Below are 22,072 nucleotides of genomic sequence, written 5' to 3' on the forward strand. Positions count from 1 at the left end.
TTATTCTGAAATGGGCCGTTCTGCATAATGAGTGGTACTTCTGTTTATACTACTATACTTTTACTAAACTAAAAAATGTAATGCAGGAATTTAACTTGAGGATTTCTACTCAGTATCTCAATACTTTTTATTTAGTATCTTAATATTGTTTACTCATGTACTCTAGTTATTTATAACATGTTGAACTCTGCTGCTGGATTCGGTTCTGTTTTTCAGTCTTTTAGTGAAGAATCGAAAGTGAAAGCATCTGGAAGGAGCGTGAATCCGCCCAGCTGCTCGCTAGTGTCTCTCTGTCTCTCTGTCTGCCTGTCTGTCTGTCGGTACCGGACGGTATGGAGGGAACCGACAGTCCTTCGCCGCCGCCGTTGACCGTGGAGGGCGTCTGGAGTCCGGATCAGATCAGAACCGTGAAGAACAAACTGCAGCTTTACTTCCAGAGCAAGAAGAAGTCCAGCGGGGGGGACTGCCGGGTGGAGGCCGAAGACGGAGCTCCGAGAGCGGCTGTTCACTTCAAATCAGCCGAGGGTGAGTCTCCGGTTCTCCGGTTCAAAGGTTAAACTACCAAACAACAAGTTATTGATCAGCTTTCTGTCGGTAAACCGGATTAAAAGTTGAAACAAAGTGAGTTTAAAGACTTTCCTGAGTCATCATGAGGTCGGAAATGAGCAGAGAGAGAGAGAGGCACTCCTGATCACATATATACTGATCCACGGATACAACTCAGCAGTTAGGAAAAGAGTTAGTAAAAGGCATTATCACAGTGTTTACCTTGGTAAACACTGTGATAATGCCTTTTACAAATAAAAAGAAAATTAAAAAAACAAACACTCAGCACAGTTTAATAACAATAACATTTAATCAGTTATTAAGAGACACCTGATCTACTGTTACAACTCTGCACAGTTGAAAAATTAAGTCATAGTATATCATGTCAAGACATTTTATGGAAAAAAAGTCATAGTATAATATGTCGAAAGATTTCATAAAATAAAATCATAGTATAATATGTTGAAAAATGTCATTAAAAAAGTCACAGTATAGAATAATAACATTTAATTACTTATTAAATATTATAACCTCAAAAGTACTAATACTCTCCAGCTCTCAGGTGATATTTGACTTTCTCATATTGTCTCATGAAGTTGTTTACTTAACTCTCTGATGACGTCAGCTGACCTCCCAGCATGCACTTCACCTCTCCGGCCACCAGGTGGAGTCACACCTGGAGAGTCTCAGGTGGATCCGACCGGATGTGAACCAGGAACATGGCGATGATGTGGAGTTTAAATTTATCATCGTTTGATCAAACAGTTTATTTATTTAAACACGCAGCAGTTACAGATTAACACGATGATTCATCAGGAGACTTTGTGTTTGTGTCACCTGATGAATGTGAGTCTAATAGTACCTCTGTTTAGCTCTGTGTGTGTTTGGGTTTCTACTCAGGTAAATATCTGTCTGCTGCTCTAATGCTCCACAATGTTCACCAGCTGGTCTCTCAGCTGCTGCTCTAATGCTCTCCTCAAACCACCAGACTCACTATCTCAATATTTTGATTTGTAATCTCAATGTTTTGACTTAGTATCTCAATATTTTTGAATTAATAGCTAAAAATAATGAGAAACTCAATATTTTTGATTTAGTAGCTCAAAATAATGAGATACTTTCTCATTATTTTGACTAAGTATCTCAATATTTTGATTTAGTATCTCAAAGTAATGAGAAAATCTCAATATTTTGACTCATAATCTCAATATTTTTTTAATCACTAGCTCAAAATAATGAGAAACCTTCAATATTTTGACTTAGTATCTCAATATTTTTCGCTTAGTATCTCAAAAATAATTGCTTAGTATCTTATATCATAAATGATCTACGCTCTCTTAAAAGCCACCAGACTCCATTGAATAAAACAGTCATTTAACCTCTCAGAACACGGGAGCTGCTGGTCTATCGCTGCCTCGATCGGTTAGTTAGTTTGTGTTATTGTGTGACTTTGGTGAATCTGAGCTAACCCTTTAAAACACTAGAGTCACACAATAACACAAACTAACTAACCGATCGGTGCAGCGGTAGACCAGCAGCTCCCGTGTTCTGAGAGGTTAAATTACTGTTTCTGTGAATGGAGTCTGGTGGCTTTGAAGGTGAACTCTCGAATTTTTCCAAGAAGTGAATGAAACCTGATCAGATATTCGTAGGACAGAAGCTTAACGTGACTCTACGTTAACTCTTAAAGCAGGAAGGAGAATAAGAGCTATTCTTTGAAGACTTCTGGTGTCTGTTGTTGAACTGTTGCATGCTGGGAAACTGACAAAGTGTCTGATGTGATTCCAGTGAGAGAGCGAGTCCTCGCCAGGCAGAACCATGAGATCATCCTGGACAATCAAACTGTCAAGTTACGTCTGACTTCTGCTTCAGTAAGTAGACAAGATGGTAAAGATTTACATTTAAAGCTGTTGTGTGAAGCATTTTAACCATCTATATCTATATCTATATCTATATCTATATAGATATAGATATAGATACAGTATCTATGTCTACAGATATCGATACCTCCGTATAATGACTGTAAACAGTTTGACCTCTGACTCATTCCTGTGGCAACGGTCTTTATATATTTTCATGACATTTGATAGACTAAAAGATGTATTAATAAAGAGCTGATAGATTCATTTCTAATAAAAGAGATAAAACATATTGTTGGCTGTAAAATGATTCAGCCGGTTTGTGTTGGGTTGTGACCTGACGGAGAGGTCGGATCATCGGCATTAAATAAACGTCTCAGTCATATATTGATTGTAAAATGATCCACGGAGCCGAGGAAACGTCCTGCAGGAAGAATATTATAGTGGGTAGTTTATCTAGGGACTCTACGTGTCTGAATGCTCTTTCAAGCTTTTAGGTCGTAGAAAGACCTCTTTACTAATTACTAATAGATTAGAGCTGCAACTGATGATTATTTTCATTGTTGATCAATCGATCATTTGTTTGGTCTATAAAATGTGGATCAGTGTTTCCAGAAGTCCAAGATGACGTCCTCAAATGTCTCAGATATATTTAGTTTACTGTCACAGAGGAGGAAAGAAACCAGAAGATATTAGAGCCGTCAATCAATTAAAATATTTAATCGTGATTAATCACACCTTTTTTATCTGTTCTAAATGAACCTTAAAGGGAGATTAGTCAAGTATTTAATCCTCTTATCATCATGGGAGTGGACAAATATGCTGCTTTATGTAAATGTATGTATATATTTATTATTGTAAATTAATTAACAACACAAAACAATGACAGATATTGTCCAGAAACCCTCACAGGTACTGCATTTAGCATAAAACAATATGCTCCAATCATAACATGTCAAACTGCAGCCCAACAGGCAACAACAGCTGTCAGTGTGTCAGTGTGCTGACTTGACTATGACTTGCCCCAAACTGCATGTGATTATCATAAAGTGGGCATGTCTGTAAAGGGGAGACTCGTGGGTACCCATAGAACCCATTTACATTCACTGATCTGGAGGTCAGAGGTCAAGGGAACCCTTTAGAAGATGGACATGACAGTTTTTCCTCTCCAACATTTAGTGTCAGTTTGGAGCGTTATTTAACCTCCTTCATGACCAGCTAGTCTGACATGGTTGGTACCGATGGATTCATCAGGTTTTATAGTTTCATATGATACCAGGATCTGACTTTTCTTCTGTCTTTCTTAGGGCTTTTTTCAGACCTTTTTTATTAGAAATTTTTCAGACTTTTTTCTGACATTTTTGGTATTTTTTTCAGACATTATTTGAACATTTTTCAGACATTTTCAGACTTTTTATTGGACATTTTTTCTGACAAAAACCCTCACATATTCACATATCTTGAGGTCAAGGGACCCCTTTGAAAATGGACATGACAGTTTTTCCTCGACAAAATTTAGTGTAAGTTTGGAGCGTTATTTAACCTCCTTCATGACCAGCTAGTCTGACATGGTTGGTACCGATGGATTCATCAGGTTTTATAGTTTACTATGATACCAGGATCTTCACTCTAGCTTTAACACTGATGCGTAAATGTCTTAATGCGTTAAAGAAATTATTGGCGTTAAAACAAATTTGCGTTAGCACGTTAACTTTGACAGCCCTAATAATAATAATAATAATAATAATAAAGTTTATTTATGAGTGAGACAGAAAAGCTAAAATCTAAATTTCTGATCAGTTTACAGTCCGCCTGTAAAATCGTCTCGTTCTGTGAGATTAAAGTTGTTTTTTGTTTTCACCTCTCAGATCCAGACGAACAGTGACGACGTCTCAGGTAAAACGGTCTTCTTCTTCTCTGGTTTTTATGGCCACTGTGTCTTTGTTAAAAGTCATTTAGCCTCCGTTGTTTGAGTCTCTGGTTTGTAATCAGATCTCTAATCAGCACACTGGATCTTCTCTCCTGTGTTTCACTGAGATAATTCATCTAAACCTGACCATCTTCATTCTCAGATCCATCGACGGATTCAAAGACTCCGACGTCACAAGTTGAACCTGGAAATGGAGCTTCAGCTTCTGCAGACAACAAAGAGGGTAAAACAATAACAACAAGGAAACACAGTAAATGCTGCAAATGTTATTTTTATGATTCTGTTTTTGTCTTTTGTAAAGAACTTTGGTATGCATCTTTGCATTTAAAATGTTAAAATAAAGTTATTGTTAGTATTATTATCCATTTGGGTGAATTATACATACATAAGGCAGTGTTCCGTTGTTCCGTTTAATTAATTAATTCCAATTAATTACTCAGCTAGTGAGATTCTTTGAGTCAGCAGGCCAGCTGAAAATTATAACATTTTTCAATAATAAATGAATAATAATAATAATAATAATAATAATAATAAATGAATAATAATAGTAATAATAATAATAATAATAATAAATGAATAAGAATAATAGTAAACTAATAATAATAATAAATGAATATTAATAATAAAAGTAAAATAATAAGAATAAATGAATAATAATAGTAATAATATTAATAAATTAATGATACTTAAAATAAATGAATAATAATAACAGTAAAATAATAATAATGATAATAATAAGTTATTAATAATAATAAAAATAAATGAATAATAATAATAAATGAATAATAATAATAATAAATGCAAAATAATGATAATAATGATAATAATGAGTTATTAATAATAATAATAATAATAAGTGATTAATAATAATAAGAATAATAACAAATGAATAATGATTACATATTTGGTTTGGTTTTAAGAGGGAATTTTTAATCTCAACACAATGAACTAAACTCTAATAAATGTCTCTGAACTTTAATTAGTCTCAGATTATACGATTCTTTCCAGGAATCTTTCAAGAAAATATTAGTAATTTATTAGGAAATAACAGACCTGTGAGATAAGATAGATTTGTGTTATTGACTTTTTTGTTCAATATTTCCATTTTTAGCAGTCAGAACAAACCCAGATGAAAACAATGATAATGTTTTTTATGTTGTCTCGTCTCAGAGACGGAGTGCGTCCAGAGCGTCTCCGCGGTGTTGGACAACGTGTCGGACAACATGTCCAGAGATCTGCTGTCCATGCTGGTGGAGAACATCTGCGGTCTGGACGAGAGCTGCTACAGTCTGGAGATCATCTGGGAGAGCAGCAGAGCCGTGGTCACCTTTAACACACCTGCAGGTACGAAACAACATCTGGATGTATTGACATAAATCAAACCAACAGTTTGAACAGGTAAAGCTGAATTTATTATTCAGTTAATTGATAAGATGACCGTACGACAACAGTTGGCAACTATTTAAATACTAATGCATAAATACTTCATGGTTCCAGATTCAAATATTTTAATATTTTTTAATTTTGTACTGTTGTTTGGACAGAACAAGTACTGTGAAGGTGTCACTAAACAGCTGAAATGATTCTGTTAATTAATGAATCTGTCAAAGCCACAAACACACAGTCAAAGGTTTGATTTGTTAATCTTGGATGAAGTTATCTTTGTGCTCTTATTGTGAAATAAAGGTAGAGAGTCACGACCGAAAACTCTCATTAATATTAAATTCACTTGAATGATAATGATTTACTTATAATTTATAACAATTATTCAAATTTAACCCAAATAATCCAAGTGTTTATACACATGTTTCAGAGCTAAATGATAAATATCCAGGTGCACTGAATTTATTTTATTAAATAAAATTATGAAATTTGGATGATTTGACCTCGGGAAGCAGAAAAAACGTTCAGAAATAAAACCAAAGAATTAGAAACTAAACCCACAGAGGGAGGGCAGAATATTTGGTTGTATTTATATCCGATATGTGTAGTAATCTGGATTGTTTTGCAGATGTGGAGAAGTTCCTCGCCGTGAGTCGGTCCAGCCAGAAGCTGCAGAGACACGGACTGACGGCTCGTCCACTGGAGGCAGCAGAGAGCGTCCGAGTGGAGAGTCTTCCTCCGGCTGTGGTTAAAGGTACACAGACTGTTAAATCTCTGCTTCCTGTCTGCTGCATTCATGCTACATGTTATAAATCCTATATCTCTGGTTCCTTTCCAGAAATGTTGGAGCTGTATTTTGAGAAGAACTGGGTTCTGCCGGACAACGTCGTCATGATCCCGACTGAACAGGCTGCCATCGCAACTTTCAATAACCCCAAAGGTCTTTTTTATTTACCTTTACTACTCATGTTTCACCCTCTGATAGTTATTAAACTGTGTTTTAACGTAATGTCTAGAAGTCTAATGATAAATAAATACACTAATCACGCATTAGTATGCGCATGCAAGAGCGAAGCAGACTTTTCGCACAGCGCAATTACATACAAAGCCTAGATGACGTCATGTTGAGTGTTGATGGAGCAGCTGCATAGCCTGGCACTGATCCATCCAGACTCTAGCATTTTAAAAGTTGTCTGCTTGTCGTCATGGTAACAGACCTGACAAAGCATGAATTCAGACTTTTTACTAATCAGCATCATTATGTAGTTAATTCAGCATAATTTTTATCTGTATTGATATTAAATCACAGCTCAATCTGATTATTTTGGGTTCAAACCTCAGTAGAGACGTGTGTCTTGCTAGATACAGTCAGTGTAATGGTGCTGTATGTGAATACAGCTCGCTGCCGGGTGACGTTATGAACCCAGACACGACGGCGTTTGGTTTTCTGACAAAGCAGCAACAGTGGTTATTTCTTCCATAGTTGATGGAGGAAAGAGAAGTTGTTGGTATCCATGGAGACGAGCTCCTCCTCCTCTCTGATGCGCCTAGAGCGAATTAACACAAATGATACCGGCGGTCCAACCCAACGCCAGTAAAGCGGAAAGAATATTTGCTTCACTCTTGGTCTGAACACAGCGTTATTGAGTGCTCCAGGGATGACGTATTTTTGTAGGCCAACCAGGAAGTTGGCATCGCCCTGGTTCCCTCGACAAAAAGCCAATGGGATTGTTCCATTGGATTTTGGATTTATGCAGATTATTACCTCTCCGGCGCATCTAGAGTGAATGAACACAAATGATACCAGCGGTCCAACTCGCGTGAGTAAAGCGAGGGGAAAATTTGCTTTGCTCTTGGGGTGAATGCAACATAAGAACAAAGGTGCAGTGTATCCTTTAAATGCCTTGTAGCGACCAATAGAACAACCACTTACCTTCTTTTGTTATTTCTGTATTTCTGCAGTTGTCGAAAGAATTTGCATAAAACGAGACTACTTGATGCGGTCCATCCCTGTCAAGGTGTATCCGTACTACGAGTTCCTGGGCGCCGCCTTGTACGGCAAAGAACGACCATCGTGGAAGATGCCCGAGCCCTTCACTGAGAGTGTCCACCACGTTGTCTGGAAGTTCCTCCAGATGAAGAAGCTGTTAAAAAGCATCAACGACCAGATGCGTCCGTACTTCTGCAGCGTGGACTTGGACAACCCGGAGGTGAAGCTCAGCCCTCTGCCGAGCTTTTTGAGGCAAAAAGATTTGACCGCCAAACGTGTAGTTGACTGGATGAGTACCGCCCAAGAAGCCTTCCGGCGGCAAATGTCTGAGTACTTTGCCTTCGACTGCACAACGAACGCAAGTGCCTGGAAAGCTGCGGAGAAGGACGTGCGTTCAGTTGTCAGGGAAGACGCCGTCCTGGTGTTGGATGCATCCAGGGGGGTTTTGACCGTGGCTGGCCGAGGTGACGATATAAAACGAATCAGAGTTCCGGTGGAGAACATCGTTCTTGAAGCCATGAATCAGATTAAACGTCAGACAGACGGCGTCTCCGAGGTCATGGGTATGTCCCCTGCAATGTTCTACATCCTGAATCACGAGGGCTTCCAGAAAGCTGCCCAGGACGTCTCCCCCGACATGAAACTCTCCTTCGATGAAGTCACCCAGAAGTTAACCATTACCGGACTCCCTGCAGAAGTCTTCAAGACGAAGGCCTGGATCTTGGAGAGGAATGTGGGTATGAGTAAAAAGCAGCTTAATGTCCCCCCACATCTTATAGACTTCCTCAAGACCGTGGATCCCATGGACATGTCGCAGGACCTGTTCACCTCCCAAGGCATCAGCGCCATCTACTTCGTTGAAAGCAAAGGGGTTTCTCTGTTGGGGAGCTCTGAGAGCGTCCTCGCCGTCGCAGAGACTAAGATGAAGGCGGTTTTGGCGCTGCAGACTCTGGATGTGGAAGACCAGGACGTTCTGAAACTTCACAACTGGGTGAACCTGAACCAGCAGCTGTTGGACACCTACAACTCCTTAAAGAAGACGACGGTGGCCATTCAGATCCACCCGGAGAGAAAAGACAAGATAACGGTGGCCGGCTTCCAGATCCCGGTGAAAGAGGTCAGCAGCAGTCTGAAGGAGTTCATCGCGAACTACTCCCGAATTCAAGAAACCGTTCGTGTCGAGTCCTGCGCAGTTGTTCAGTTCATCGACAAGAAGAGATCACAAGATTGGTCCGGTATCGCCAAAGATTATGACGTAGAAGTCCGATTTGATCCAGAGAGGCCGAAGATCACCCTCGCCGGTGCTCGTCTTCACGTCCAGAAAGCCAGATTGTGCTTTCAGGAGCTGACCGGCTTTCTCTCCACTGACACCTTCGTCGTGGATAAACCCGGAGCCAAGAAGTACTTCCAGGCTCAAAGAAGCAATTTCCTGTCTACAATAATGACGGAGTGCAGCTGCGTGGTGGTGCTTCGTCCAGACAATCAAGAGGAAGAGGAGGAAGAGGAAGAAAGTGGCCTTTGTTATTGCAAAGTGAAGACCACGAGTGGAGTTCTGGTTTCGGTCAGCAAGGCGGACATCTGCAGCTTCGCCGTAGACGCGGTGGTCAACGCCGCTAACGAGGAGCTGAAGCACATCGGCGGTTTGGCGTTCGCGCTGCTCAAGGCTGCCGGACCGGAGCTGCAGAAAATCAGCGACAACCACGTCGCCAAAAATGGGAAACTACGTCCGGGTGACGCCATCGTGACCGGTGCGTATAACCTGCCGTGCAAGCACGTCGTACACGCAGTCGGTCCGCGATTCTCTGACTCTGACAGGATGACGTCAGTGAAGCGCCTTAAGCTCGCGGTTAAAAATAGTCTGACCCAAGCGGAGGCGGTGAACTGCTCCACCATCGCGCTGCCGGCCATCAGCTCCGGCGTGTTTGGGTTTCCTGTTGACCTCTGTGCTGACACCATCGCCCAGGCGGTTCGGGAGTACTGCGACAGTCCAGGAGGTCCTAGATCGCTGACGGAGATTCACCTGGTGGACAACAACGATAAAACGGTGACGGTTCTGGCCACCGCTGTCAACAGAGAGTTCATGGACCTTGAACCTTCGATGACGGTACCAGAGCCGGCAGGAAGAGGAAGAGGCGCTGCGGCGTCAGGGTAAATACAAGAAACATTTCTTACTATAATGAACTCTTACTGTTGATCAGGACACACCACAGGGATTTGGAGATGGGAGAATATTTAAAGGCTAGCAACTAGTTAGCTTAGCTTAGCATAAAGTCAGCTAGCCTTCACACCACTAATTTCTTTAATGCTTTAACACAACTTGCGATTTTTAGGTTATAGCGGCTCAGTTTTAAAACTAGAGTGAAGATACTGGTATTATCTGAAACTACAAAACCTGATGAATCCATCGGTACCAACCATGTCATGCTAGTTGGCGTTAGCGGACTCCATTTCTAACCAAACGTTAGCTATGGTTGCACACTGGAGCTAAAAATAAAGGCAATCGCGAGCGCGCATGATGTCACATCCGCAGTATTTTTTTATTTTTTTTCTGATTCTTCACATTGAAAGCGGTCTACAGGCTGAGAGAGGAAACCCAGGAAGTCGTGGAAGGTCTCATATTTTAGGTTAAGTTACAACCTGTCCACACACTGGCAAGAAAAACATGATTTATATGTTTTAAAAGTTACATAATGTCTTTTTTAAACAATTAAACAAAGAAGAATTAACATGAGACCGAAAGAACTAGATCGCGGGTACAAGCGGCTGAAATGGGTTTCCTCAGGAGGGTGGCCGGCGTCTCCCTTAGAGATGGGTGAGAAGCTCAGTCATCCGTGAGGGACTCGGAGTAGAGCCGCTGCTCCTTTGCGTTGGAAGGAGCCAGCTGAGGTGGTTCGGGCATCTAGTGAGGATGTAAAGGAGCATGAAGCCATTGTTGGAGTTTCTCTGTTGATGCAGAATCAGATGATCAACTTTATTGCTCACTTCCCAGAGGAGATCAGCTGGGTGGAGGTCGAGGTCAGAGCCAGTCGCCAGGAGGCCGTCGGTTTGGTGGAGGAGGAGGAGGAGGAGGAGGAGGAGGAGGAGGAGGAGCTTGGGGAGGTCAGAGCCCCGGGGGACACGGCAGGACCAGAGGACATGGAGGGTGAGGTTCTTCTTCTCTTTCTTTTCTGTTGTCTGTTTCTTCTTCATTTAGTTTTTTCTCTTCAGTAAAGTTTGTAAGACCACATTATGAGATATTTATAATACCAGGTCCATCATCGGGTCAGAAAAAAATGAAACTAGGGATGCACCAATACCACTTTTTTTCAGACCGAGTACAAGTACTTACATTTGGGTACTCTCCGATACCGAGTACCGATACGAGTACTTCTCTGAGCCAAAAGACCCTCGTTAACAGCCAGCTGGAGGGTGTGAGCGACACACGGCAGGCTGAGGAGTCCCTCATACGAGGCGGTGCGCCGCCACTGGCTCTAGGTCGGCTTGGAAAGGCTCGGGGCGAAGTGGCTCGCGGCCGCAGCTTTACAGCGCTCCCCGCCCGGACCTCACCCCCTCCTCCCCCAGTGACGGTGCTCCCTGCTCCTGGTGCGGCTGTCGACCGAGGCGGACTGGCCTCAGTGTGCCCCAACTGCGTTGTGCCGCTGCCCAGGCATGAGGGGTCTGTGGCGATGTCGACAACCCACCCGACCCGTCTTGAAACACGGACGAAGGAGACTAACGCATGCGCGAGTCAGAGGGTGCAAGCAAAACCCCATGGCGCAATGAAAGTGAGGGCCGGCGCGCGCTGGCTGAGGCGGGATCCCGGCCCAGCGGGGTCGGACGCACCACCGGCCCGTTTCACCCGCACCGTCGGGGAGGTGTAGCGTGAGGACCCGAAAGATGGTGACAAGAGATTAATGTCGTGCCGTTTTGCGAGTACGAGTACATGAGTACAGTATCGGACCCGATACCCGATACTGGTATCGGTATCGGTGCATCCCTAACAGAAACTACTACATACTATGCAGCTCAGGGAGTCGGTACAGTGTGTTAGATTTTTGTCTTTTTGAGAAACAAACCAAACGCGGTAACGGTGACCGCGGTGACTCACTGTGATGACATCATTCCTGTTCTGTGATTGGCTGTAGGTCGGCGAGGCCGGAGCAGACCACGGCTGAGGGTCTGAAGATCATTCTGCAGAAGGGAAACATCGAGGACCAGACTGTGAGTACTGAATTAACTGACGTGTGCGATTCTGACACTTTGTTCAACAACAAAACAAACTCCTCTGATCATTTTGAAGCTCTAATCAGCAAATTGCGGGTGTTAAGAGAACGGGACGACGGGACAGACGTTAGTCTCGAGCCCTGACGTACGAGTAACGTTACAGTCACGTTTTCAGAATTTTGGCATCGACTTGGTCCCGAAGTTTCGGTTCTCTTGACACCCCTAATTTGCTGATTTGAGCTTCAAAATGATCAGTGGAGTTTGTTACTGGACGAGAGCTAGTTAACGTTAGCTGTTACCAGCCAGTGGGCTGCACAGTCCTGCATGGAGCTAACGGCTAACGTACGGACAGACCCCCCGGGTCCCCCTAAAGAAGACATAAACGGCTCTATTGTGGGTCTCAGACGGTTAAACCAATCATCAGTTGTCTTACATTAATCTTCTGATCCTTCCTGTTGTAGTCCTAAACTTGTGTGTGGTTTTGGTCCACAGACTGACGTCATCGTCAACACCATCTCGGAGGACATGAACCTGAACCAGGGAGCCGTGTCCAAAGCGCTCCTGCAGGCGGCCGGGCACGGCCTGCAGTCGGCCATTCGGTCCAAAGCCGGGGGGACCGCACTGCGGTACGGCGATGTCGTCATCACCGACGGCTTCAACCTCAAGTGTCGCAAAGTCTTTCACAACGTTTGCCCGCACTGGAACAACGGAGACGGCCAGGAAGAGGAGGTGAGCGGGTTTGGGTCACGGCTGGGTCATACTCAGGTCGGGGATCAACCAGATAACCTGTTGCGTCTACAAACAATTAAATACATAACCATCTTTTTATTCATAGATGTCTTAAAGGGAAGGTCCATCTGCGTTCTGTTTTGTTTTTTGTAAATGGAAACTCAGCCGTTAGCATAAAGTGTGGGTTAGCACAGTAAGCTAATCAATAAGGTTATGAATACTGTGAACGTCAGCGCTTGCTGAGTCAACGTTTGGAAATAACTGGAAGGGTTTGTTTGGATTGTTTGAAGTGGGGTTGTATGTTTAGTCCCGTGTTCTGAGAGTTAAAATTACTGTTTTTGTGAATGGAGTCTGGTGGCTTTGAAGAGAGCGATTTAACGACTTCAGTTCCCCGTCAGAAAGGGCTGTCTGACGGCGAGGTAAAGCGGTGAAGCGGGTAAAGATCAAGTGTGTAGGATCTAGCGGTATCTAGTGGTGAGGTTGCAGATTGCAACCAACTGAAGCCTATGCAGAGTGTGAGTGTATGTGGGAAGGGAGTGGTGAAGCAAGAGAGAGAGAGTGGCAGCAAAGGCAGCGAGTAACGTTATCGACTCCGGCCCAAGCAGGAAAAGTTAACAGTGTTTGGTTTGTCTGTTTAGTGGAGCGGATAGTGGAAAAATCATGCAAATAGATGCATCCATTGGTTAGTTAGTTTGTGTTATTGTGTGACTTTCTGATCTGAACCAACGTGGCGTCCACAGCAACACGTTGTTTATACTAATGACTGTATTTCCCTCCCTGTACAGCAGCTAGTTTAACAGGCTTTGTGGTCTCATTGGTTCCGTGTGTCGTCTCTTCCTCTCAGGAGTTGATATCCATCATCAGATATTGTCTGGAGGAGGCCGAGAAGCACCGCATGGCGTCGCTGTCCTTCCCGGCCATCGGCACGGGAAACCTGAGCTTCCCCAGAGACGTGGTGTCCAAAGTCCTGCTGCAGGAGATCCACTCCTTCAGCCGCAGACGAACTCCTCGCCATCTGAGAGAGGTGGCCGTCGTCGTTCACCCGAGCGACACCCAAACCGTGGATGTGAGTTAATTTCATTCATCGTAGTTCTGACAGTGACAACTAAGACTTTCAAATAAGACATTAGTAAAATATTCGCAAAACAACATACTCGCCAACACTGCCCATTTACTGGGAGACTCACGTTTTTATAAAAGTACATTTATTAATCTGAGGATTAGAACTTTCACACCCAAAGAAACTCATACAAGTGTGCTCTAAAATCAGCTTTATTATTAATACATCAACATGTTGTTCATCAGTGTTTCACCAGAGAGTTCAAAGGTCAGACTCCTCAGCGGGAAGCTCAGGAATTCAACGTGTCGCCAGGCAGGAAATCCCACAGCCAATCACAGCAGTCCTCAGGTAAGACGCCTCCAACACACCTTTCATTTAACCCGTCTCTTCTTTATGCATTTAGATTGATTTCTGTGTGTGTGTGTCAGCCTCCTTCAGCCAGGTGTCGTCTCCATCCCTCGGAGTCTATCGGATGCAGATGGGTCAGCTCGTCCTCGAGGCGTCGTCTGGTGACATCACCAAGGAGGCCTGTGACGTCATCATCAACTCCTCCAATCAGGCCTTTAACCTTCAATCAGGTGACTATCCCTTTTGTTCTTCTCCTCGTCCTCTTCCTCTGGAGTGAATATCTTAATAAAAGTAGTTTAACATTTAATTCACAGGACCGTCCTGTTTTTAAAGTGTTTAACTGACGACTGTTTAGTAAATGACTCAATCGTTTTTGTTTTCTCAGGCGTGTCGAAGGCGATCTTAGACAGCGCTGGATTAACCGTTCAGCTGGAGTGTTCACAGATCGGTATGAAGCTGGAATTGAACCGTTATTTATCCTTTTTCAGCATCGCTCTGCTTCACTTTCACACAGTTCAGCACACAGTCACAACTGGGAACGTACTAATATTTCAACCATTACATTTAGCTAATATTTAAGCCATTTATCCAGTATTTTTAACTAATATTTTTCACCATGTATCCATTACTTTTAACTAATATTTCAACCATTTATCCATTACTTTTAACTAATATTTCAACTATCACTTTTAGCTAATATGTCAACCAGTGTTGTTTGGTTCCTCTCTGCAGTGAGTTCTCCGAGTTACCAGCCCGGTCTGTTCATCCTGACGTCGGCCGGCCTGCTGCCGAGCAGACACATCATCCACGTGGTCGGCCAGAACGATCCTGCTAAGATCAAGGACATGGTTTACTCAGTGCTGAAGTTCTGTGAGGAGAATAAGTTCATCTCCGTCTCCTTCCCAGCTCTGGGAACAGGTCTGTGCAAACAAAAACTTTCTATATATCAGTTATTATTTCAATCTGACAAAGAAGATTAGTTTCATTTTTACTGTATGTTTTAAAGAGAACGCTTCTGCAGAATGGGCTGACATAAGACTCAAAGTCTGCTCTTTTTTTACTATACTATGACTTTTTAAGGGACATTTTTCGACATATTAAAGAATAACTTTTTTTTAAATAATATATTATGGCTTTTTATAAATACCATACTAAGACTTAATGTTATTTTTTTGACATACTATACTATGACTTTTTTAGGAAAATTTTGTGTGGGGGAAAAATAGTATAGTATGTCGAAACATTTCTTGAAAAAAAAGTCATAGTATAGTATGTCGAAAAAATTCAGTAAAGAAAAGTCATAGCATTGTATGTCGAAATATTTTATTAACAAAAGTCATAGTATAGTATGTCGTAAAAATTCACAAAAAAAGTCATAGTTTAGTATGTCGTAAAATTTCATAAAAAAATAGTCATAGTATAGTATGTAGAAAAATTTCATAAAATAAAATCATAGTGTAGTATGTTGAAAAATTTCATTCAAAAAAGTCATAGTAAAGTATGTCAAAAAATTTCATGAAAAAAGTCATAGTATTGTATGTCGAATAATTTAATTAAAAAAAATCATAGTATTGTATGTCGAAAAATTTCATTAAAAAAAGTCATAGTATTGTATGTCGAATAATTTAATTAAAAAAAGTCATACTATAGTATGTCGAAAAACTTAATTAAAAAAAGTCATACTATAGTGTGTCGAAAAACTTAATTAAAAAAAGTCATAGTATTGTATGTCGAAAAATTTCATTAAAAAAAGTCATAGTATAGTATGTCGAAACATTTCTTGAAAAAAGTCTTAGTATAGTATGTCGAAAAAATTCAGTAAAGAAAAGTCATAGCATTGTATGTCGAAATATTTTATTAACAAAAGTCATAGTATTGTATGTCGAATAATTTAATTAAAAAAAGTCATAGTATTGTATGTCGAAAAATTGAATTAAAAAAAGTCATAGTATGGTATGTCGAAAAATGTCATGAAAAAAAAGTCATAGTATGGTATTTAGAAAAATGTCATGAAAAAAAAGTCAGTATTGTATGTCGAAAAACTTAATTAAAAAGTCATACTATATATGTCGAATAATTTCATAAAAAAAGTCATACTATATATGTCGAATAATTTCATAAAAAAAGTCATACTATATATGTCGAATAATTTCATAAAAAAAGTCATACTATATATGTCGAATAATTTCATAAAAAAAGTCATACTATATATGTCGAATAATTTCATAAAAAAAGTCATAGTATTGTATGTCGAATAATTTAATTTAAAAAAGTCATAGTATTGTATGTCGAAAAATGTAATTAAAAAAAGTCATAGTATTGTATGTCGAATAATTTCATTAAAAAAAGTCATAGTATTGTATGTCGAATAATTTCATTAAAAAAAGTCATAGTATAGTATGTCTAAAAATGTCATAAAATAAGTCATAGTATGGTATGTAGAAAAATGTCATGAAAAAAAAGTCATTGTATTGTATGTCAAAAAATTTCATTAAAAAAAGTCATAGTATAGTACGTTGAGAAATAAAAAAAAAAGTCATAGTATATTATGTCGAAAAATTTCATAAAAAAAGTCATAGTATAGTATGTCGAGAAATAAAAAAAAAAAGTCATAGTATAGTCGCCTACTACTATACTATGACTTGTGATATGATAGATTTGATGGGATACTAAACTGCCCGTGGGCCGCACTTTGACAAGCTATGCTTTCGACTGTCTTTAATGTGCATCATCAAGTTTCACACACTATGCTGATCCTCTTGTCCTTCCCATCATCATCACCGGTCCTTGTCTGCCCGTTAGGTCTGGGAGGGGCCAACCCGTCGGCGGTGGCGGACGCCATGGTGGAAGCGGTGGTGGACTTTGTGAGGAAGAAGCACCCGAGGTTTGTTCGCAGCGTAAAGATCCTGATCTTCCAGCCCGTCATGATGGCGGAGTTTCATAAGAGCATGAAGAGGAGAATGGGAGAGGACGTGGAGGAGAAGAGCACATTCGCCAAGTTCAGAGGTATTTAATAAACTCCACCTGCTAGTAAATGATGAAACATTGTGAAAGATTTCATGGAAAAAAAGTCGTAGTATAGTATGTCGGAATAAGAGTAAACACAGCTTAAGAAGAATGCAGAAGCTCCCGTTAAAACTGCATTCTTTGAGAATTAGTCATATCTTCCATGCAACATGTCTCACTGTATTGTTCTACTTTGTTTCAGACACCGTCACTTCGTTTTTCATGGGACTCGGAGAGGAGCGACCCAGCACCGACAGCCTGGTTCTGGAGAGAGAGGAGTTTGAGGCCACGGTGTTCCAGCTGTGTGCCGACAACCACACGGTGAACACGCAATTACTCACTTCATGTTTTAGCTCTTTGCTTTGAAAGGATCTCTGGAGGCAAGTATGTTTACATGCACTAAATATTGGAGCTTGTTGTGGAGCTCCACAGACCGTTGGGGAGCGGAGAATCAGGCCTGAAGATGTGTAGTGTGAACTAGACTTTAGTAGGAAGATTCTTTCTTAGTCTTTTTTGGAATAAGTGCAAAAACTGAATATAGTGTGCATGTAAACGAGGTCATTGAGAGAGGTTTACGATAACAATATGAAAATGTTCTGGCATATAGAGATACTCGTTAGTAACCGACCTGGTACCTCCTCCTCTGCAGGCGGTGAGTCAGGCCAAGAGGAAGATCTCGGAGCTGATTGAGTTTGAGCAGGCGAAGGCCACCATCACAGACCACTACATCGGTCACCTGTCGCAGGCTGACATGGACCAGCTGAAGGCCCTGCAGAGGAAGCTGACTGTCAGCATCCGTCTGGACCGGCTGGAGGACCAGGAGCCCAAAATCCACCTGGAGGGTCTGACCAGAGACGTCTACACCGCCGAGTCTGCTGTCAGGTCAGCAAGGCCATTTATACAGCAGAGAAAACATGAGCCTTTAGTGATGACGTCATGATGAGGTCATGATGTCGTCATGATGAGGTCATGATGTCGTCATGATGAGGTCATGATGAGGTCATGATGAGGTCATGATGTCGTCATGATGAGGTCATGATGAGGTCATGATGATGTCATGATGAGGTGGTCACGATGATGTCATGATGAGGTCATGATGATGTCATGATGAGGTCATGATGTCGTCATGATGAGGTCATGATGAGGTCATGATGAGGTCATGATGTCGTCATGATGAGGTCATGATGACGTCATGATGAGGTCATGATGAGGTCATGATGAGGTCATGATGTCGTCATGATGAGGTCATGATGAGGTCATGATGATGTCATGATGAGGTGGTCACGATGATGTCATGATGAGGTCATGATGATGTCATGATGAGGTCATGATGTCGTCATGATGAGGTCATGATGAGGTCATCCACAGATTTATACGCCCTCAGTTTATCTTTCCAGTGCTGCCGTTGGCCACGTCATGGTCTCTAACAGAGAAGAGGTTTATAAAGCCATATTTAGTCCAGAGAACCAAATGTTAGCATATTCCTATAAATGTGTTTTGTTTGTGCCCGTCAGGGACATCATCCGGAAGGTGGAGCGGTCGGAGAACCTGAAGAGCAAGGCGTTGCTGCTGAGCGGGCTGGTGGAGTGGCAGTTTGAGCAGCACGGCGACGTGATGGTGCCCTTTGACATCTACACCAACCTCACCCTGGAGGAGGCGCTGGAGAAGAAACAACAGAGTGTGAGGATCAAGATCAACAACGACAAGTTCGACGCTCAAGTGACAATGAGAAAAGCCGTGTCAGTGAACGGGCGTAGACAGCTGAAGCTCCTCAGAAGAGAGGTGAAAGGTGAGTCGCATTATTGTCAAGTATTTAATACTCTCATCAACAACGGGTTGAAGTTGACTCACACTGAATCTACACTATGAATCTGGATCTTAACTTTAAACTAACTCTGTTTCTGTAACTGTGTTTTCAGACGACAGCGCTCTGCCGCCTCACTGGGACGACCTGAAGGGCGACCTGCTGAAGCTGTTTCCTCTGAAGGTCGGATCTAAAGAATACAAGGAGGTGGAGGCGGAGCTAACGAAGACCGGACTGCCCGCCAAAATCATCAACGTACGTTCAATCTCTGATCAGCACAACGGGACGTTACCAACGCTCGCTCTCTATCTATCTCTTGAACTGAATGAGGTGTTTTGTTGTTTCTGGTGTTGGCAGATTGAACGCGTCCAGAACACGACGTTGTGGCAGAGCTACCAGCTGCTGAAGAAACATCTGGAGGTGAAGAACAAACACACCAACAACGAGAGGATGCTGTTCCACGGAACCGCCGCCGCCTCCGTCAACCTCATCAACACACAGGGCTTCAACCGCAGCTACGCAGGAGCGCACGGTAAACACACAATACTATAATACTCTACTCTAATACTCTACTGTCACAAGGTTCACAAGATTAAATACTAGGACCGCACTCTGAGGAAATACCTACAGTACAGTCACAATACTAAATACTACTTCCTAACACTAGCTCTATGCAGCTTATAACACGTCATTAAAACTACTAATGGAAATCAAATCAACGCAGATATTTAAATAAAAATACAAACTTTTGATGTGAAAAAGTTTCATTAAATTGTCTTTCCTGTATGTTTTTAACGTATGTTTTTACGTATGTAGAGATAGTTTAGTCTCTTGTTTCCTCTGTTGATGTATTTAGTTCTAGTATTATTAGTAATAAACTGTGTTTTGTTCTTTAGGTGCGATGATCGGCAACGGCTCTTACTTTGCGGTGGACCCGGTCTACTCGGCACGAGGCTACGCCAAACCCGACGCCAGCGGCCTGAAGCGGATGTACCTTGCCCGGGTCCTGGTCGGAGACTTCACCCAAGGAAGAGGCGGCTTAATCACCCCGCCCTCCAAGAACTCTGGGAACGCCGCAGACCTGTACGACAGCGTCGCAGATAATCAGGCCAATCCGACCATGTTTGTAGTCTTCAATGACATCCAGGCGTACCCAGAATACCTGATCACATTCACATGAAGCGCCACGGTCACACTGTGCCTCCTTTAGTTTAGAACAACAGGAAATCATGAGAATATTGTTTATAACAGTGCACATTCCCTGAAGGGGTAATCTACAAACACTCATTACATGATTAATTAAACATAAAGCACCGTCTCCGAGTTGAAGGTTAACGTTAAAAAACTAAAGCATGATTATATTACTATTATTATTAACTGTCATCATTTTCCTTCATCTGACATTTATCTTTACTTATCTTCTATCATCACTTTGTATTTTTCTGTTTTGGGACGTAGTCTGAAATATTGTTTATTAAAAGGATAATTTGGGGAATTCTCTTGTCAGTTGATTTATTTATAGTTTATTTATATTCAGATTTCCATCCCTGTGTTTACGTAGAGACGTTGAAACGTTATGTTAGATTTCTTTGTGAATTATTATTTGTATTGGCAAGAATCTAGCGATACGATACGTATCATGATACAGAGGTAACGATTCAACATACTGCAATATTTAAAATGTAATTTTAGTACAAAGAACACCATTTTAGAATAGGAAAAAATAACATATTTATACTGCATGTGATGATCATAAAGTGGGCATGTCTATAAAGGGGAGACTCGTGGGTACCAGAGAACACATTTACATTCACATGTCTGGAGGTCAGAGGTCAAGGGACCCCTTTGAAAATGGACATGACAGTTTTTCCTCTCCAAAATTTTGTGTAACTTCAGAGTTATTCAACCTCCTTAATGACAAGCTAGTCTGACACGGTTGGTACCGATGGATTCATCAGGTTTTATAGTTTCACTTGAAAAATGCCCGAAAAAAGTAAAAAAAATTATCCAAAAAAAAACCGTCAGAAAAATGTCCGACAAATGTTTGAAAAAAAGTACAAAAAAGTTTTTAAAAATGTGCGAAAAAAGTCTGAAAGTTTTTTTTTTTTTAAAAGTCCGAAAAAAAGTAAAAACAAATGTCCAACAAATGTTTGGAATTTTTTTTTTTTTTTTTAAATGTCCAAAAAACGGTCTGAAAAAATAAAAAATAAAAGTCTGAAAAAACCTGTGTGTATCTCTACTCTCTATCTCTACTTTGAAAATGGCTATGACAGTTTTTCCTCGACAAAATTGAGTGTAAATTCAGAACGTTATTTGACCTCCTTCACTACCAGCTAGTGTGACATGGCTGGTACCGATGGATTCATCAGGTTCAGCCCTAATTATTTAAAAAAAAAAAAAAAAAAACTATATTCTTCGTCATAAAACTCTTATCAATAAGACCTTTAAAGGGTTAGTTCAGATTCACTAAAGTCTCACAAACTAACTAACCGATGGAGGCAGCAGTAGATCAGCAGCTCCTACGTTCTGAGAGGTTAAATTACTGTTCTTTTCAGTGGAGTCTGGTGGCTTTGAAGAGAGCATAGATGGATATAACAGCTTTCACTTTTGCTTATGATTAAATACATAATAAAGTAGAGATGGTGAACATGGTAAACATTAAACCTGCTAAACATTAACATGTTAGCATGCAAAAGCAGTTAACAGATTTTTACCTGAATCTCCTGGAGGACAAATATCCAGATGCAAACAGCTGGGATGAGACGAGGCTCAGAGAAAGAGAGAGGTCCGAGGACGGTCGTTGGTCCGACAGAGAGAGAAGTCTGAGTTAAAGAGACTAAACAAACACAAACGAGCAGAGAGTTAGTGAGAAAGTTCATATTATTGTTTGGCAGAACAAACGAGGATTATAAGAACTTTAATAGACTGAACTCTTCTTCCAGCGCCGACTGCTGGTCGGGTAAAACACAGAGTTTATAGACCTGGAAATTATAAATAGCTTACCATCAACGTTACTGGTGTTGGTCTTCACGGTCGCCATCACTGTGAAAAAACAACATGGAGGACGGAGTCGGCGCCACTCTGACGACGTCACTCCACCTCTCAATTATAATGTTTGACTTCAATAAACTTTGGAGAAAAAAACATTTTTAAAGATATTAATATCACTTCAAATAAAAAGTCACACAGTAAATTAAAAGTTTAAAAGTTAAAA

The 22,072-nt window shown here is 41.2% G+C and overlaps 2 protein-coding genes across 2 annotated transcripts in view; one reads left to right on the forward strand and one right to left on the reverse strand.

Annotated features, from left to right (window-relative positions):
* The first annotated feature begins 233 nt into the window (after positions 1 to 233).
* On the forward strand, positions 234 to 20,353 carry LOC119492937 (protein mono-ADP-ribosyltransferase PARP14-like). Its single transcript, XM_037777846.1, has 23 exons — positions 234 to 525; positions 2,335 to 2,417; positions 4,274 to 4,301; positions 4,478 to 4,558; positions 5,506 to 5,679; positions 6,347 to 6,472; positions 6,557 to 6,658; positions 7,681 to 9,856; positions 10,698 to 10,850; positions 11,833 to 11,908; positions 12,404 to 12,640; positions 13,485 to 13,706; positions 13,946 to 14,048; positions 14,129 to 14,278; positions 14,434 to 14,496; positions 14,781 to 14,966; positions 16,851 to 17,054; positions 17,257 to 17,375; positions 17,704 to 17,936; positions 18,569 to 18,843; positions 18,974 to 19,113; positions 19,216 to 19,390; positions 19,755 to 20,353. The coding sequence occupies exons 1-23, from the start codon at positions 333 to 335 to the stop codon at positions 20,036 to 20,038; spliced, it is 5,583 nt and encodes a 1,860-aa protein (XP_037633774.1). The 5' UTR covers positions 234 to 332; the 3' UTR covers positions 20,039 to 20,353.
* Positions 16,592 to 22,072, reverse strand: part of LOC119492956 (phosphatidylinositol 3-kinase regulatory subunit alpha-like) — a 34,352-nt gene continuing 28,871 nt past the window's right edge. The window contains exon 18 of the transcript XR_005207880.1: positions 16,592 to 16,834. The gene's annotated coding sequence lies outside the window, so the exon portion shown is untranslated. The remainder of the gene's footprint in view (positions 16,835 to 22,072) is intronic.

This window comes from Sebastes umbrosus, chromosome 8, assembly GCF_015220745.1.
Source record: "Sebastes umbrosus isolate fSebUmb1 chromosome 8, fSebUmb1.pri, whole genome shotgun sequence".
Lineage (NCBI taxonomy): Eukaryota > Metazoa > Chordata > Actinopteri > Perciformes > Sebastidae > Sebastes > Sebastes umbrosus.

Excerpts from the sequence above, each read along its gene's own strand:
- LOC119492937 (XM_037777846.1), top strand. The coding sequence starts at position 333 with ATGGAGGGAACCGACAGTCCTTCGCCGCCGCCGTTGACCGTGGAGGGC. Across the intron at positions 4,559-5,505 it reads TTCTGCAGACAACAAAGAGG|AGACGGAGTGCGTCCAGAGC; the intron begins GTAAAACAATAA and ends GTCTCGTCTCAG. Across the intron at positions 19,391-19,754 it reads CAGCTACGCAGGAGCGCACG|GTGCGATGATCGGCAACGGC; the intron begins GTAAACACACAA and ends TTTGTTCTTTAG.